At 33.5% G+C, this 17,846-nt stretch overlaps 2 protein-coding genes and 1 pseudogene across 4 annotated transcripts; 2 read left to right on the top strand and 1 right to left on the bottom strand.

Moving 5' to 3' along the window:
• The first annotated feature begins 1,309 nt into the window (after positions 1 to 1,309).
• Positions 1,310 to 8,487, top strand: LOC18045316 (choline/ethanolaminephosphotransferase 1). Of its 3 annotated transcripts, none has more exons than XM_006437724.2 (20): positions 1,310 to 1,502; positions 1,737 to 1,930; positions 2,060 to 2,069; positions 2,151 to 2,201; positions 2,359 to 2,436; positions 2,555 to 2,630; positions 2,725 to 2,747; positions 2,823 to 2,923; positions 3,211 to 3,305; positions 3,419 to 3,487; positions 4,921 to 4,990; positions 5,539 to 5,602; positions 5,679 to 5,719; positions 5,806 to 5,890; positions 6,638 to 6,700; positions 7,042 to 7,100; positions 7,194 to 7,246; positions 7,571 to 7,643; positions 7,872 to 7,917; positions 8,095 to 8,487. In XM_006437724.2, exons 2-19 carry the CDS (start codon positions 1,794 to 1,796, stop codon positions 7,891 to 7,893), a joined length of 1,170 nt encoding a protein of 389 aa, XP_006437787.1. In that variant the 5' UTR covers positions 1,310 to 1,502; positions 1,737 to 1,793; the 3' UTR covers positions 7,894 to 7,917; positions 8,095 to 8,487. The 3 variants fall into 3 exon arrangements, with proteins under 3 accessions (XP_006437787.1, XP_024042173.1, XP_024042174.1); XM_024186405.1 differs by having other exon boundaries at positions 1,734 to 1,930; XM_024186406.1 differs by lacking the exon at positions 1,310 to 1,502 and adding an exon at positions 1,548 to 1,601 and having other exon boundaries at positions 1,734 to 1,930.
• Positions 8,488 to 10,099: 1,612 nt separating this feature from the next.
• On the top strand, positions 10,100 to 11,805 carry LOC18045315 (annotated as a pseudogene).
• A 589-nt stretch (positions 11,806 to 12,394) lies between these two features.
• On the bottom strand, positions 12,395 to 14,421 carry LOC18045314. The gene has a single exon (XM_024185260.1). The coding sequence runs from the start codon at positions 13,912 to 13,914 to the stop codon at positions 12,685 to 12,687; it is 1,230 nt and encodes a 409-aa protein (XP_024041028.1). The 5' UTR covers positions 13,915 to 14,421; the 3' UTR covers positions 12,395 to 12,684.
• Between the last annotated feature and the right edge of the window lie 3,425 nt (positions 14,422 to 17,846).

Raw genomic sequence — 17,846 nt, 5'->3', positions numbered from 1 at the left:
GAAAAATAGCTGTTAAAGAACCATAGTCAAAGTCTTAGCACATAAGTCAAGGTCGAAGTGGTGGGCTGCTGCCCTCACAAGGCTTGTAAGGGCAGCGGTTCTAGCCCCCACAAAAGTATTGTGGGAGCTAAATGTTCTTAATATGTAAAAATTATTCTCTTTTGTGAAATGCGAGTGGATGATGGACATCCCTCTTCTGTGAGGAGTTATTTGTCTAAGCATGTACTTCACAGAATTCAATGTAACAATATAAGTCTGACATCCCTCCTTTGTGAGGAGTTATTTGTCTGTGTATATACTTCTCATAATTTAATGTAATAATGTAAGTCTCAATCATGTATATATGATTGTAATTATCAGTGTAATATATCTGTTATAATAGCAGTTGTTGTAAATATTTGTGTAATGTAGTAATATGTTGTTTAATCAGGATTAAAAAAAAAAGGTTAAGTACCCTCGGACAATGACATGTCAACTCCAAGTTCCAGCAATAATAATAATATAAAAATAAAACCCTTGACGTGTTTCGTGGGTTGCCGCGTCGCTGGGTCCAATTGGAGCTCGCCGCTAAACAAAGCACGAGCGTAACTTACCAAGCATGTATAAATAAATAAATATTATGGATACAGTATGTAAATTGATTTTATTTTTTGTATTGAAAATATTTTTTATGTTAAAAATAAGAAACTTATGAATCACGAGAAAAATGACAGATTATCATCAGACTAAATAAATAAATAAATATATCTATATATATATATATGTGTGTGTGTGTAGAATGGTATTGTATTGAGGACATTAAAAAGAAAAAAATTAATAATATTAGACACTTTAATAATTGAGCCTTAACTTAAATTCTAATAATGAAATTTGTTGATGATTCTCGTAACATTTGAGTCTATTGCTCAAACAAAATGCTTTCTTTTTTTCTTTTTTGACCAAATAAGCATTGAAATTTCGAAGAAGGTCTGATTTCCTAGAAAATGACGACTGAAGAAGTTAAAAAGAATATGCCTAGGGGCTAAAAAGGAGTAGAAAAACAAAAAAAAAAATTGAAATTTCGAAGAAGGTTGGATGTCCTAGAAAATGACAACTGACGAAATTAAAAAGAATATGCCTAGAAGTAGAAAAAAAGAGAGAGAGAGAGAGATTTGTGCTGCAAAAGGAATCCACAGTCTCAAAGTTTGATGCTTAACTCGAGAATTATTTCTATTTTCAACATTTTTAATTAAATGAAAAAGTAGCTTAATCATAATAATATTCTCGCAAAAAGTGCACCTTTCTCTCTTTTTATCAAATTAAAGTTTTTTACTAAAGCTGTGTGACAGTCAATAAAAAGAAGAGAAATTCTTCACTGGCAGATCATAAACGGTGCCGTTTCAAGCGAAAAAATGGGGGAGAAATTTTTTATTTAGGGCGGGAGATAAAAGCAGCTGTTTATTTATTTTCCAATCACGAAATCTGTGACTCTCTCTCTCCCCGGATCAATTCATTTCTAACAGGTATCTTTGTGTCTTCTTTTTTAAAATTATTAATTTTCTAAATTTTTCTTCCTACTGAGCCCTGGCATTTCGTTTTCAGATCCACTCCATTTACGATTTGTATTCTACTTTTACTTTTTTTTTTTTGGTTGAAATTCTGAATAATTAAAATGCATGATTTTTGGCGATTCATCATTTAATCTGGTATATTTATGTTGATTTATGTCGAATAATTTCTCCATTAACGATCAGCAGGTTAAAATCAGTGAGAGTCACAAAAAGTATATCATTAAAAAGAAAAAGGGGGAAAGAATGGGATACATAGGAGCTCATGGAGTAGCGGCGTTGCAAAGATACAAATACAGTGGAGTCGATAATTCATATTTGGCCAAATATGTCTTGCAACCTTTTTGGAGCCGTTTCGTCAATTTCTTCCCTCTTTGGATGCCGTAAGTTTTCCATTTAATTTTTCTCTCTCTGTATTTTTTCATTTTATTGGGGAGGATAAAAATTGAATTCTTATATTGATTAATTTGTATGTTCTTTTGATTGTGTCTCTGCTGCGGGATCTTCTCCAGACCTAACATGGTAAGATAATTTGTTATTGCTGGCCTTTTTTTTTTTTAAATTAATATTGCTGAAACTATGTTACACGGTTTTTTTTTCCAGATAACGCTTACCGGATTTATATTCTTAGTCATATCAGCAGTGATTGGCTATGTGAGTTGCAATTTCTCTACCTGTTATTTTTTTATTGATAATTTATGTTGGAGTATAATTTGCAATTTGAAAGTCTTTATTATCACAAGTGATATTAAATAACTAGTTGTGGTTAGATTCTGCTTTGTTAATTTTCATATTTAAATTTGTTTTTCAGATATATTCGCCTTGTTTGGATACAGCTCCACCTAGATGGGTTCATTTTGCACATGGCTTGCTTCTATTTTTATATCAGGTTCCGTTCTACAACCAAAATGCAACTTTGTCAGGTCCTTCTTTTCTTCTGTTTGTTTTACTGCATTCTAGTACTTTTAGCTGTGGCTCTTTTTGACCTTTCACTAATTACGTGCTAGACTTTTGATGCTGTTGATGGGAAGCAAGCACGACGGACAAATTCTTCCAGTCCACTGGGTGAACTTTTTGACCATGGTATTTGCTCATTCATGTCTTTTGCCTGATATTTACAACTTGATAATTAGTAGTCGATGTTGATCAAATATATTTCTTGTTTCCCATGTTGCAGGTTGTGATGCGCTAGCCTGTGCGGTATGAATATACCTTGTTCTGTTCTTTTGTAATTCTGATCACTACAATGCCTTTGATATGTTTTGGTGCTTTCAGTTTGAAGCCATGGCTTTTGGAAGCACTGCTATGTGTGGAAGAGATACTTTCTGGTTCTGGGTAATTTCAGCTGTTCCATTTTTTGGAGCAACATGGGAACAGTAAGTGGTGCGAAACATACTATTTTTTATTTTGTACACACTGAATAAAATCAGCACTAAGTATGTAAAGCTAGGAAGTCACTCAACGCCTATTGAAGGATGGTTGCTCTTTGACCCCTTTAGGATGAATATCATTTATGATTATTGAGGCCTTTCTTTTGTTTCTGCATTCTTTATATGTATGACATAGAGATTGATTGATGTTTCCAATAATTTTTTTTTTGGTATAAGTCTCAATTTCATTTTTTCTTTTTTGGTGTCAGTAATATTGATAATTCTTTTTCCAGCTATTTTACCAATACCCTTATTCTTCCGGTGGTCAATGGACCTACTGAGGGTCTTATGCTGATCTATGTGGGCCATTTCTTTACAGCTATAGTTGGTATGCTCCTTTTTGCACTTAAAAGAATGTACCTTACTGATTTTTATTTTATGCTTCCAGTTCTTATCTTTTCTATATTCTCCTGTGATAGTAACTTGAGTCTCTTTTCTTAGGTGCTGAGTGGTGGGCGCAAAATTTTGGGAATTCTATACCCTTCTTGAGTTGGGTGCCATTTATTAATGGTAAGCTCCATTATTAGAGCAGATGATTAATATTCTTTACTCTGAAGCTGATAAGCTATATGTCAGAAAAATGGAACTCTGAATTGACAATATGTGTTCAATTATACTGGATATTACTGAATGGAAGAAGACTCATTTTGGCTGTTGCTTATGTACTTTGGACATTCGTTTGTGTGCCATTTTATGAATTGATCAGAGACTGTTTGAAAAAATTGTGAAAATTTTAGATGTAAAATTGCCTTTAGCTTTTTCATACAGTTAACTTTGTGTACTGATGACTGTTGAGCTGATATGTGTCTATGATGTTTGTAAGCTAATCATAAAGCTACTTATTTGGCTATTGATTGTTTCTTGTTCAATGTTGCTTGGATAGTCTTATATCTTGTGCACTGCTAGAACATTGGCCTGAAGTACATTTTCAAGGGATTACAGAGTAAATTTGCTTCAGATTGACTTTCTTATTGTCAATTATGATACTATATGTGTATTGTTCCTGAAGTGGCAGCATGTGTCTTATGTCACGCCCTTAATGTAGCGTGCGGCCTTAAGCGCCAAATCTAGTCTAACTTAGTGCCAAAGTCAGCCTAAAACTCAAAAACCCTAACTTAAGAGTGAAGCACACGCCAAAGAAGTGAGAGGAAGAAGAAAGCACAGAGAATAAAATAGAGGTCTTTATACGCACGTTTAAGTAATGCTACTCCTATTAAGTATCCTAATCTAATGAGGAGAATCCATGCTTAGAAGGGAAAACAAAATCTGTGCAGGATTCTCTATAGGAAAGCCTACTCCTAGTCTAATTAGGAAACTATCTGCATCCGAAATATGTACAAAACTCTCCTAAGCAAGCTAGGACACCTAAAGGCCCAAAACAGCCCCTAAACTAAGGTGCTGTTTGTGCGCTTTACAGCCCACAACAATGACACTTACATTGCATGGTAGATTTAGAATTTTTTTTTTTTTGACGCATCAATAGGTGCTTGTTATGATAATTTGACACTTTCTTGATTCCATCTCTTTTTACCCTTATTGCATTTAGTAGTGTACCTGTGCTAGTTATATGTTACACGTTTTCTTACACAGTTTGTTGATGTCGGAATATAAATTATTAAAAGCTTTCCCGATATATATATATTTTTTAATTTTGGATCCTGCTGTTGCCTTGTTTGTACTGGAGATATCATAACATTCCATCTCTGTAAACATTTTGACTTTTGATTGGTGATTCATTAATTTTCTCAAGCCTCTATTATTTCTTAGAAGATGCACTAAGTACTTCTTGATTACTGTTATTTTCTATTTTCCTTTCTTGATTACTGTTATTTTCTTCTTTTTTTTAATAAACTTTTTATTTGTTTTGAACTCCTAAGTATACAAATGGTTTTTCTTTAATGTCCTTTTGACTTAATTTTTGTTTTTCCTTCTTTTAACCTCAGCAATCCCAACAAACAGAGCAGTGTTATATTTAATGATCGCCTTTGGTGTTATCCCTACAGTATACTTCAAGTAAGTGTTTTCTTAATCCTAAAGGGTTCAAATTTAAACTTGGCCTTCACCGTTAACTTTCATGCTGTAATCTTTAATTCTTTTTTCCCCCTCTTCTTGTCCATTCTATTCTAGATTCATGTTCTTGTTGGACTTGTTGCTTTCTCATTCCAATATGAATTTAAACAGATTAAAGCTACTGATCAGGGTATTGAGTTGCTGAACCCACAGTACTGGCATATGCATCTTAGAGCTTAGTTTCCATATTATTGTTGTCTTGGTTCCCCACTTATTCTCAATGTGACCTTCAGTTCATGTCTATATTCTTCATCTATGCTCAAAAAGTTAGCATGGAAGGAACTGTGGAAGATGTTATAACCATCCTTCCATGTGGAAGATGTTATAACCAAGATGTTTTATGCATAGGTTTGTTTTTTATCAGGCCGGAGTTGTAGTTGAACTTCAAACTACCATGTTTTGATTAGGTTTCACATGCATTGTCCTTTAACAGTTTCTTGCATAAGGTCATTGCTTGAACCTCTCTTATGAGTTCTATGTCTGTGATGCAGTGTGTCCAATGTTTATAAGGTTGTTCAGTCAAGAAACGGAAGCATTTTACGGGCATTAGCAATGGTAATTCTTTGTAGCATCATGACACTCAACTCTGCGTTCAAAATATGCTTAACACATCTCGTTTGTCTCTTGACAGCTTTACCCCTTTGTGGTACTCTTGGTAGGAGTGCTTGCTTGGTATGAGTCACCCTGTGCTATCTGTTCTCATGTTTAATTTTGTTCCTAATATTTGCCTTCATGTTTGTTTTTTCCCCCTTATGTAGGGATTATCTTTCTCCGGCTGAAATTATTCGGAAATATCCACATTTCGTTGTTTTGGGAACTGGACTTGCATTTGGGTTCCTCGTGGTAGGATACAATTTTATTTGTCTTTTTCCTTTCAATTCTCATATCTTTTTTGAATTTCTGATTTAATTTTCATTATTGTAAGTCAAGATTTCATGTAAAACAGATTGTATTATTGCCTCCTTGGGTAGCAATTTGCCATTTCATGGTGTTGGTGAATATTTTACTGATGGTATTATTGGTGTGTGCTAATATAAAAATTAAAAAAAATAATGAAATACAAATAAGTTCTGATGCCAAGCACTCGCAAGTGGGACACTAACTACAGTTGCCAATATCACCCAATTATGTCATCTGCCAATTACTAGGATACTCTTGCCTTTGTATCGGCATTTTGTTTTTCCACCCACTATCTTTGATCGTAGAATGACTATCAAATGCAAATGTTGCCTATTAAATTTTGTTGTGTGTTTAATTCAAGACAATTGTTTTCCATTTTCTACGTGATTGCTTCTGAAGATGCATGGTAATCATTTTCAGTTTATTCACACTCGTGTACATATCTCACCCACCAAATGTCTTTGCACTGAGCATGTTTTGGATTTGTTTTATAATCTTCTGATCATTTTGTTATTTGGCAACTTGTATATGTATTTCACCCACCATATGCTGCTTGTTGCTAGGTTTCAAGGTTTCTTTTGCTCATGTTGTTTTCTCTTGTGGTGTGGATTTCTAATTTTATCTTGAGCACTTCTGCAACAATCAGTCATATTCTTCATCTGTTTGCTGATGAAATGCTTATTTTCACAGGGAAGAATGATTCTGGCTCACTTGTGTGATGAGCCCAAGGGACTGAAAACTAACATGTGCATGGTATGTAGAATTATCCATTCCAAATAATGTTTGTGAGAATTTTCTAATGAATGTTTGTAACTTCCATTTCTCTGAAGTCAATAAATATTGCGCCTAAGGTTATTTTGCAAGACATTTCAGTTTCATTCGCAACAAATTATACAGTTTTCCCTTTTTTGTTATATTATTCACAATGCAGCAGGATTAACTTGATCGTATATTTACATTTTAGTGATTAGGAAAATGATTTTGTTTACTCAATGTTCCTCCTTGGAAGTGCTTTGATGACACCATACATAATTGTTGAAACGATTCTTGTTTGGAGACTGGATTGCTAAATTTTTCCTCTGTCATTTGTGCAGTCACTGTTGTATCTTCCATTTGCCGTAGCTAATGCACTTACTGCTAAACTAAATGACGGGTGTGTAAAAGTTTATTTTTCTGAGCTTCCTCGATGACCATTTTGTTTTAGTTTTCTTTTACATTAATAGACACCTTTTGTTCATTGTAGCAGAGATCCTTTAGTTGATGAATTCTGGGTTCTGCTCGGTTACTGTATATTTACAGGTACATGGTCTTATTTGTATCAGTTGTGTTCTTGTTTATAAAATGCAATCTGCACTTTCTGTGAGACATTTTCAAACTCTACTGTGCATTTGCTGCCATATCGACTTTTTGATCTCATTAAATTCCATTTTTGGGGAAGTAGTTTGAATATGAATGTTATAGACAATTTAAGTTTTTGCATAAAATTATGGTTGAGTTTTCACAATTTCTGTGGTCTTCCATTTTGGTTTCAAATAACTATATTTCAGTTCATGGTTAGAGATCTCATAAATAATATGATGTTAAACTTCACTGTGCCTGACATTGCTCTTTTGCTAACTACAGCTGGCCTCTATCTACACTTTGCGACATCAGTTATTCATGAAATTACGACGGCCTTGGGTATTTATTGCTTCAGGTGAGATTGTTATAATAACCAAATTTTGTTTCACTAGTCAGAATTTGTACTGTACATTTTTTGTGTTTGAGGAGATCTTTGTATTTGCTCATTATATATTCTCGATTAGCTTTACTGCAAAGTTGATTGTTGGAACATTCAACCTATCCTGCATACATTATTAGGCTTTTCTTTCCTTCCCAGGGATTGGACTTTGGTTTCTAATGTTACTCTCTTGTTAAATTACAGGATTACCAGGAAAGAAGCTTGAAAGCTTCTTGATGCTTACATTTGGGTATGTCCTTGTCTTGTTCATGCACTGTAATTATTTCCATTTGCTGTCTGTTTTATTTGTCTTAAGTTTTGATTTCTATCTGATGGTCGAGATCTCAAGATGTATTTCAAATATTTGTTTACTAGATTCAGTTTTTGATTAATGCCAATTTCTTGCCCTATTTTTAATCTTGTTCAGATGGCAAGTTGGAAGCAATGCAGCCAAGCCAGGGACTTGGCATGTCAATTTTGGTTTAGTATCAGTAACAGATTTGTATCTGGACACAGTTTCTGGTCCATCCCTCATTGTTATAGATTATTAATTGAGTTTCAGAAATGGATTAGGAATTGGAGATGAGTAAAAAATACAGAAACATCACTCTGTGTTAGAATATTATTATTTTATGGATGTGGCTTTGTAAGTGCGAGAGAGCCTGAATGCTGTTAAGGGCATATTTGATGAGTCTTCGTACGTTCTCCTGGTTGTTTCTGGTGGGCAAGGCCACTAGTTAAAGCAAAATTGTTGTTATGAACTATTCTGGACGCTTTCTTACTGCCATTCAACGTATATGAAAGGATTTGCCAGCATCGATATCAGGGAATTTTGGTGAATGCTTCATCATCAGGAAACTAATTCTAACTTAATTGCCAATATAAATTTCTTCTTTCTCGGAGCTAATGATGCTTTTTGGCACGGTGTTGATACTAGTGTTTTCCAGATATAGGTCTAATAATAATATTTTACATAAAATAACTTAGGACCTAGGTCTATTCTTTATAAAAAATGATTTAGGTTCACTTTTTACAAATAACGACCTTGTTAAGAATGATTTAGGAATTTAGAAAATATTTCTAAATAAAACACTCAAATGGTGAGTCTTCGATAAAATGTCAAATGTATGATTAAACTAAAAATTACTTACGTCCATTCTTTACAAAAAAAACGATTTAGATTTATTCTTCACAAAAAAATAACTTAGACATTTAGAAAATATTTTTAAATAAAATGCCTAAAGGGCAAGTTTTCGACAAAGGGCTAAAGGCATGATTCAACAAAAAATGATCTAGTCCATTTTTTATAAAAAATAACCTAGGTCTATTCTTTATAAATAATGACTTAGACACTTAGAAAATATTTCTAAGTAAAAGCACCCGAGCTATTAAGCATTTTATGAAATGCGTATATGGGCAAATATATATTCTATGAAATGAATCTATGAGCAAATACACATTCTATGAAATGCGCCTGCGAATAAATACACATTCTACGAAATACACCTATAGGTAAATATACATTTTACAAAATACGCCTACATGAAAATATATGCATTTTACGGAATGTGCTAGTGGGCCAATAAACATTCTACGGAACGAGTTTACAAACTAACAAACATTCTGCGGAATGCACTTACAAAATAATGTTGCAAAATTAATCATCCTTGTAAAGAACAAATATAAATGCCGAATTTAATCTAAAGTCCATTAAAAGTTAAGGGCCCAAAAACATGATAAATGTCCAAAGATTACTTGCTATGAACAAGTATTGACACATATGAATATGTGTTTCTATGCATGGGTTTTGGTTGACACTTGTCACAAGAAAAAGTGCCACATAACTTCTCCAATTGACTCTAAGTTGCCGGTATAAAGGCCAAGACCCATCATTTGAAGGTAAGAGAAAAAAGGACATAAAATGAGTAAAACGAACTATGCTCATCTCACTCCTAAATTTTCTCTCTCTAAAAATTGAGTAAAAAAAACTAATTTAAGCGTCATAGGGTTATCGCTGGCACACCGAACCCCTTTGATAATTGTTTCTTTTTAGAGAACAATTAACCACAAGGAGACATATGATTTAAGACACTTGCTTTAAGTAAAAACTAAGCCATAGAACTTGATTTAGAAGAAAGTCCGAAACACAAATCAATCATTATACATTAAGCAAAAATTTACATCAACAACTTAAAAAACAAAAACCTATCACACTTTGTGTGTACTATAATAGTTTGATTCCCAATTTGGAATATGAATAATTAATATTAACCCAACATAAGGAAAAGTAATTAGTACGAACCCTAACTAAAATGAGATGACAAAAACCTGTTATAAAAACCCGTTACAACTCTACAATTAAGTTGGTGATATTAAATAAACACTAGCAAGGAGCAACAACAATCAAATAAAAAACGCTCTAGCAACAAAAAATGATGAACAGAGTTTATTCTCTTGTGCTCTTCTTGATGATTTATTCTAGTTTATTTGACGGCATTCAACTTCAGCTTCCCGGGGGGTTGGTCCTGAAAGCCTTGCTTTCGATTGTGGTGGTGAAGGGCCATATGTTAGTGTTTCTGACGGTAGAAGTCTGAAGTGGCGAGGCTCCAAGCTTGGATGGACACAGTTTGCTACTACTACTCCTTACTGGTAATTATAATTTTCACTATTTATTCTACTCTGTATACTAAAGGCTAAGGGTTATTATGTAAAGTAGTAAATAACTTCTAAGAATTTGAAAAAGAATCCTATTAGATAGATGTCGGTAATAATTTTCTAACTAATTTCTAAGGAAGATATTCTCTGAAAATAGTTTTGACTTTTGAGTTGTAATCATACAATGTATAATATTGTTATTGTACATGGCACTGAAATTACGTGATAAGAATTTACATAGAAAATTCTGAATGAAGCATGTAGCATGCTTTAGTCTTGTAGCTATGAGTGATGCAAAATATATGTTCATGTGTATGTGTATGAACTTTTTTTTTTTTAATTCCAACTAAATCTGATATTGAGGCATCTTTAAGTTGAGTGTTAGTACATGAATTTGGACAATATAATCTGCAACATATATATATGTACATATACATATACATACATATATGTATATAATTATTTTCTGGTCAGAGATTTTAAAGTGCATGAAAGTTTTAAAACTGCACGGCTTTAAAGACTTACAGTTTTAAGCTCTTAAAACTATGTTGTTTTAAAATTTTCTCATACTTTTCTACACTTTAAAATTTCGAACTGGAACATTTCTAATATATATATACTCTTTAAATATTGACCTGAATTAACTATAGCAAAGACTAACGAGGAATTCAGAAACACAATAGTTTTTACTACTCATAGTCATCATTTTATTTGGAATAGAAATATGCCTATGCATATGGTGCTTTGTTTTTTTTTTTTTTTTTAACAATAAAAAGTTGTTTATGGAAAGCTCGTATTATCATGAAATTTGTGGAATCTGTCTATTTGATTAGGCGTCTGAGGAGATTATGCGATGGCTCAACAAGCCCCAGGTTGGAACCCTGGTGTGGGAGGCCATTGGGCATCGAATTCAGTCCTGTGACATGCGATCTATACATAGCAGATGCATACTTTGGGCTACCGAAGGTCGGGCCTAACTGGTCCAGCACAGCTACTTGCTTCTTCCGCTGAAGGAATACCTTTTCGATTCACAAACGCCTTGGATATCGAATTATCGATCCTAGTACTGGAGTCGTTTATTTTACTGACAGTAGCATGTATTTTCAAAGAAGGATATTTTCTTTTCTTAATTCTTGTTCATCAATTCCAGATTAATATTTTACAATGCTTACACCGAATTACTATTCTTGTAGGCAATATTCTTCTGTAATCGATAACGGAGACAGAAGCGGGAGGTTACTTGAAGTATGATCCACACAGCAATGAGGTGACAATCATGTACAGAGGTTTGGCATTTCCAAATGGAGTTGCCCTAATCAAGGACAAGACGTTCCTCTTAGTGGCTGAATCCATCCCAATGCGAGTTCTGAGGTTTTGGCTCCATGACCATAGAGCTATGTGCCCTCCACAACCTTTTGCTCAGCTCCAAAAAATTCCGGACAACATTGAGGCAGACAGCAAAGGAGAATTCTGGGTTGCATAATAAAATTTATTTTTATTTATTTATTGTGCCTAGTTTGTAGTTTTTTTTTGCATAATAAAATTTATTTTTTCTTTCTTCCTGCTTAATTTTATCATCCATATGGTGCCATACTTAATTGTACGTTTTGTTATTATGTCAATGCTAATGCTGAAAATAGTGTCTAAGTTGTTGACTAGGCTTGTGGATAAGTGATCCTGTTGTATCTTTCAGAAAAATTTTCAAGAAGTTAGGCCTTAAGACAGTGATTGTACAAGCTGCATAGCTTTTGACTTGGTATCACAGGCGAGTGGTAATCGTACCGTGTGGCATGAAAATGCAAGCAAGTGGTGTGCTGTATCAATGTGAGACATAATCATGAAAGACCAAAACGCACCATTTAACAAAATCTATTTAATTAATACAGCAACTATACGGCAATTAATCATATTGATATTAGCATATTAATGGTCTCTGTCCACTGGGCATGGCAATATGGCATCCAGCACACAGGTTACAATTACTTAATCTCAAATATTTCTTCAAGGCCAACACTTTACCAAACTCTTTCATTCTCATTAAATTCTTTCCTTTGATTAATTTAATTACCACCCTCCCTAGGAATAGAAAACAATTCTTTTCGGCCGATACATATACTTTCTGCGGTGGCTTTATCATTAAGTTTGCATAAGACATGCCTTTACTTTATTTGCTTCTATGTTGATGGAGGGCAAACACAACTTTGTTAGCTACTACTTTCCCTTTTTTTTCCGGCTTGAACATTTACTAAATCAAGAGGAGAGGAGAATGCGACCAAAATACACAAAGCAAGAAACAGATAACACAAATTTAATTATAATAGATTGATCTAAGCTACATAATATTGTATTGAAAATAAATCAATCATGGATTGACCATAACTTGATCTTCGTCATCTTTCTTCCTACCACTAATCCAATTTGGATGGTGCTTGAATATCCATCTCCATCCCTTGAAACTCTTTCTGCTCTTTTTGATCCCTCTTTCATTCACTGTAATTCTACACGAACCACCATGGCTTAGTAACATCCGACTTCCACATTGATGATCACTTGCCAAAAAATCGCCGCCGCCGCCGCCACCACCTCTCATGCTACCAAACGCTGAGTTTGAATCTGAAAGAACCCCCATTTTCACAGAATGGTGATCTAATTTTGATTCTGATGACAAATCAAACTTCAAATCAATGAAACCTGAATCTTCCCCACCAGTAAAGTAACTTTCTTTAAGTGAAAACACGCGTCTATTAGCAGCCGTCCTATTGAAATCACTTCCAAATTCGGATTCCACAACAGAGCTATCCCTCTTTTGATCACTATCAAAGCCACTCTTTCTTGGCTCTGCCTCACTGAACCCACTTCTCCTTTCAGGATCAAACAGCATGCCGGCATTAACACCGGAGCTTCTAGCAGCCGAAATTGAACTTCTTGCCCCTGAATAACAACTCATCACATCACCACCGTCCTCTGAACCAAACAACCCACCACCTCTAAAGCTACAAAGAGACCTTGATCTTGAAACCCCCATGTAATCGACAACCCACAAATCACTTTTCTCTTCACACCCACCAACACTACTCTTCGCACAGTCTTTATTATTACTACTACTTTCCCTTTTGCTCTTCCTAAACAACCTCCCAATTCTCCACAACCCATTCTTTTTCTTGATCTCAACACAGCTGCTGTTGCTCCTCTTAAGCAAAATAACCTCTTCAGCAGCTGGTGCTGCAGGTTTCTCTGCAGCAACACTAGTAGCGCTACTACTACTGCTCTTGATTTTTGGGTTCAAAAATTCGTCTTTTTTTTCATTTTCTATGAGGAATGAGACGCGCCCAACACTGCCTACTTCAACAGTGCATGAATTGCGATTAGAAGAAGAGAGATCAGAGCAAGAACATGAAGAGAGACGCTGCTCTCCACAATCTGAGCAAACCAACTTTACTAATCGATCTTTAAGGCAATATGCACATATCCCAACTGAAGATGATTGTGGATGCTTCTTGCATGGAAGATCAGATGAACAGCTGTAATCTTGAAAAAACTCATTGCCGCCGCTGTTGTTGTAAACTTCCACAGCTTTGCCTCTGTCTTTCATTGCTGCTACCGAATTCAATTTGTAAGAAGATGAAAAGGAAAGAAAAGAGAAAAAAAAAATGATAAAGTGGGTGAGTAAACTGACTGAGTGAGAATGTGGGATTTGGAGTAAGTAATAAGGTACTATGAGAGTTTTAGATACATGGGAGTATGGTGCATAGAGTGACAGACAGGCAGAGGCTTCAACTTTACGTTTGCTTTCCAAGAATTTAAATTGAAATTGAAAATGGAATTGGAAAAAGAAAAAAGAAAAAAGAACAGTGTCGAGAAGATAAAGCAGCCACCCCAGTGATGTAGAAAGCAGCACTTGGTTCTGTGGGTATAATTGTGTAGGGAAGTGAATGCAACAGCAAATATTTATTTCATTTGAGTAAAGCAGTGAACAAACAAACTTCAATTCAATTTAATCTCTTTCATCAATTAAGTACCTCTTCTTCAACTCATATCATGCATGCAGCAGTACCACTGTATCAAAAGTCCCACCTCAAAAAGACTTTCAATCATGTGGTTTAATTTCAATCCCATCAGTCTTTCACTTGTTTTTGTCAACCTTTTTTTTCCCAAGATTTTCTTCGCTTAATTTCTCTCATGAGTGATGGGCCTTGATCCTCCTTTTTTTTTTTGCCCACCTTAAAGGATAATGTGATTTTCTCTCTTTCTTTTCTTTCCTTGCTTATGGGTTAACATAATAAAAAGTGGAGAGTTTTTTTTTTTTTTTTCCTGTAGAGTCCTTGTTGTTTGTGAAACATAACTTAGAGACCTTAAACTTCATACATATATTATTTAAATCCTCATAAGACCTCAATGTATTATATATGTGTGTGCGACCATTAAATAGATTTTATTTGTCTTCGAAAGGACATTAGATAAGAGTTAAAGGGTGTAAGGGTATATTAATAGTTCAATTAAAAAAAACATAAATATATTTTCAATTCGGAGAGATAGCCGAATGAGTTAAATATCATATTACTAATTCGGTATATGAGTTATTCGTACCAAGGTTTTTAATCCCTCTCTTTTCGTATTGATCAATGGCTTTTGTATATTTTAGCAAACACTTTTATTTTTTATTTTTTGTTTTATATAGTATCACAAATGGAGAATCAAGAAAATTATGATATTTCTTATTTCATGAAAAAATTTATGAGCGACATTAAATTTGATAAGAAAATGAGTAATTATATTTAACACAATAATTCGTTATAACTTTCAAAAAAATGATCCCTTTAAAAAGTGCCTAGTAGTTGATAGGCTAATATTTTAAGATTGCATCATTTAATTTAATTTTTAATAGATGTGTTCATATTTTTAATTATATGTCCATTCTCTGGATTTCTAGCAATCAGATTCAATTTTGTTGGCTATAATTATTTGTAAATATAAGTGATAAAAAATAAGAAATGAAAAAGTGAAAGCATTCAAATTGTTGAAGTAAGTGAAGCATTTAAACTTGGTCAAGTGCTTAATCGACACAAAATAAAATTTAAAAGGGCTTCAGCAATTTTTAAACATTTAGCCTCTGAGTTTCTTTTTAATAAACAACAAGGACTCAAATGATAAATACTCAGAAAAAGAAATTTTTTTTTTTTATGGGAAATAGAATTTGAAATTAAAAGAGAAGAAGGGGGGAAAAGAAAAAACCGAAGTAGCAAAAAAAAAAAAAAATTAGATACGCATAATAATTTGTCCAGTTTCATTTAACATTGTATATTTGTATTATAATGATTCAAGTGGACACGTCTTGTATGATGTCTCTTTCTCGTGGATCTTAAGCACGTGTCCCACCGACAAATCTAAAAGGGTGGACCCACAAGGAGACTAAGGAATCCGACGGTTGTGACATGCTAGGTTGCATTAGCAATGATGTGGTGAGATGTATCATACAATCAAAGCGGGCATGCTGATCTAAGCAATCAAATGGCCTAAAAGACTCTAAAAACTAGGATGATGTTCGCACAACGCAAGTGTCGCATTCAATCACATTTGTCCTTTTGGCGTGTCGTGCTGAACTTAACAATTCTCTCCGTTCTGTCTGTGTAAAGTTCAGTCATTTACGTAAACTGAACCCCCCCCCCCCCCCCTTTTTTTTCCAAAAAAAAAAAAAAAAGCATAATTTTTTATTAAATGATGCTGACTTGTCACATTAATCTTGAAAATTCTGATCTTTCGTTTGGTCAAGTCATAGAGAGTGGTTCTAATTACGGCATCTTGGGTATCAGACGGATTTTTTCTTGGATTTGCTTTTTTTAAACTGCAAAAATGGATTAACAAGTAATTATACAAACGATAAAATTGAGCATTGTATGGATGAACACCGTATGGGATAAAATTTTTAAATAATAATAATAAAAAATAAAAAAAAGAGACTGAAAAAAGTCAGCGACGGTAGCAGTCACAAATAAATTTTGGTAGTGTTATAGGCATGTCTAGTGGGAAAATATAATGGTGAGGCCGCACGCGCAACGCATGCGCTTGCAGGATCCCCGTGCATTATTGGGACACCAAACAAAGAGGACAAAAAAAAAAAAAAAAAAAAATTGCAATTCTTTTGGATCGACGACTCTTTGTCTAATTTCATTGCATTTTAGACATTCTCATAATCATTATGCCCTTTGCTGTTCCTTCACTAATTATCTTGTTGCCTTGCATATAATTGATGAGTTTAAAATGTGTTTTGAGATTAAGCTTCTATTCTCTCTCTCTCTCTCTCTCTCTGTGTATATATATATATATATATAACACAACAGTGAACGTTAAGCTTCATCGATTGATCTTTGGATGTTTAATTTCTTCTTATATATGGGTTCATGATTAAGTTAAAATCAAGTATTCTCTGTCCAACTCGTTTAGCTAGGGACCCATCAAAATCACAATGCAAGACTCAGTTGAGTTCTCAAAAATTCGAAGGAGTAAAAGTTTTGTGAATAAGCAATGATTTGTTTGCATAGATTTTTATGGCCTACCTTTCTTCTAGTATAAGCAAGCATCAATGGTCTTTCCTTAGGGTTTTTTTTTTTTTGTTTGTTCTTTTTTTTTTTTTGAATTATTATCATTTCACTACTTCAAAAATTGTCAAATATCAAATGATTACAATAAGTATTATTTCTTATTATTTTCCTATTATATCTTTATAAAAATATCATTTTACTACTTTTCCGTTATAACCATTAGTTAACTAGTTAGTTGACTAACAAAATACTAATTTCACCCTTCATGATTAAAAAAGAACCTTATTTACAAAATAAATTTGTAATATATTTATTAAAATGGATATAAAATACCAACATAATTCTTTTTGCTGAAATTATGATATATAAATTACAAATTTATCTTATTATTTTTTTTAATCATGAATGATAGAATCGATATTTTGTTAGTCAACTAACGGTGGTAACGGAAAAATAATAAATGATATTTGTTGTAATAGAAAAGTAGTAAAATGATATTTTTATAAAAATATAGTAGAAAAATGATAGGAATAATACTTGTTGTAATCATTTGATATTTAATAATTTTTGAAGTAGTGAAATGATAATAACCCTTTTTTTTTTTTCAATTCCAAATGTTTAACAACATACAAATTTTCTTTATCATTAGGTTAGACTCTACACGCTGATGTGCATGCTTAGTGGGATGAATTTTTTGCACTAGCTTTTATGGGTTTTCACTTATCCGTACAAATATATAATAGAGATGAACAAGAGCGAGCAAATTATGAAAGTGATTAATTAAATGAGTGATAGTAATAGAAACGGATGCACATAGATGAAATGTCAGTGGCCATCTCATTCTACGCAAAATATCATTATAACAAACCACAAATCCCCTTCGGGTTGTGCCTGCTAGACGATCGCATGCATGATCATCATTTAAAAATAAATAGCAAAGATTGGGCGGATATTTATTTACTAATTGTTGATTGTCTATATATTT

The sequence above is a fragment of the Citrus clementina genome, unplaced genomic scaffold (genome assembly GCF_000493195.1).
Source record: "Citrus clementina cultivar Clemenules unplaced genomic scaffold, Citrus_clementina_v1.0 scaffold_4, whole genome shotgun sequence".
Taxonomy (NCBI): domain Eukaryota; kingdom Viridiplantae; phylum Streptophyta; class Magnoliopsida; order Sapindales; family Rutaceae; genus Citrus; species Citrus x clementina.
Note: the sequence above shows the minus strand (reverse complement) of the source record. Positions and strands in the feature narration are given on the sequence as shown.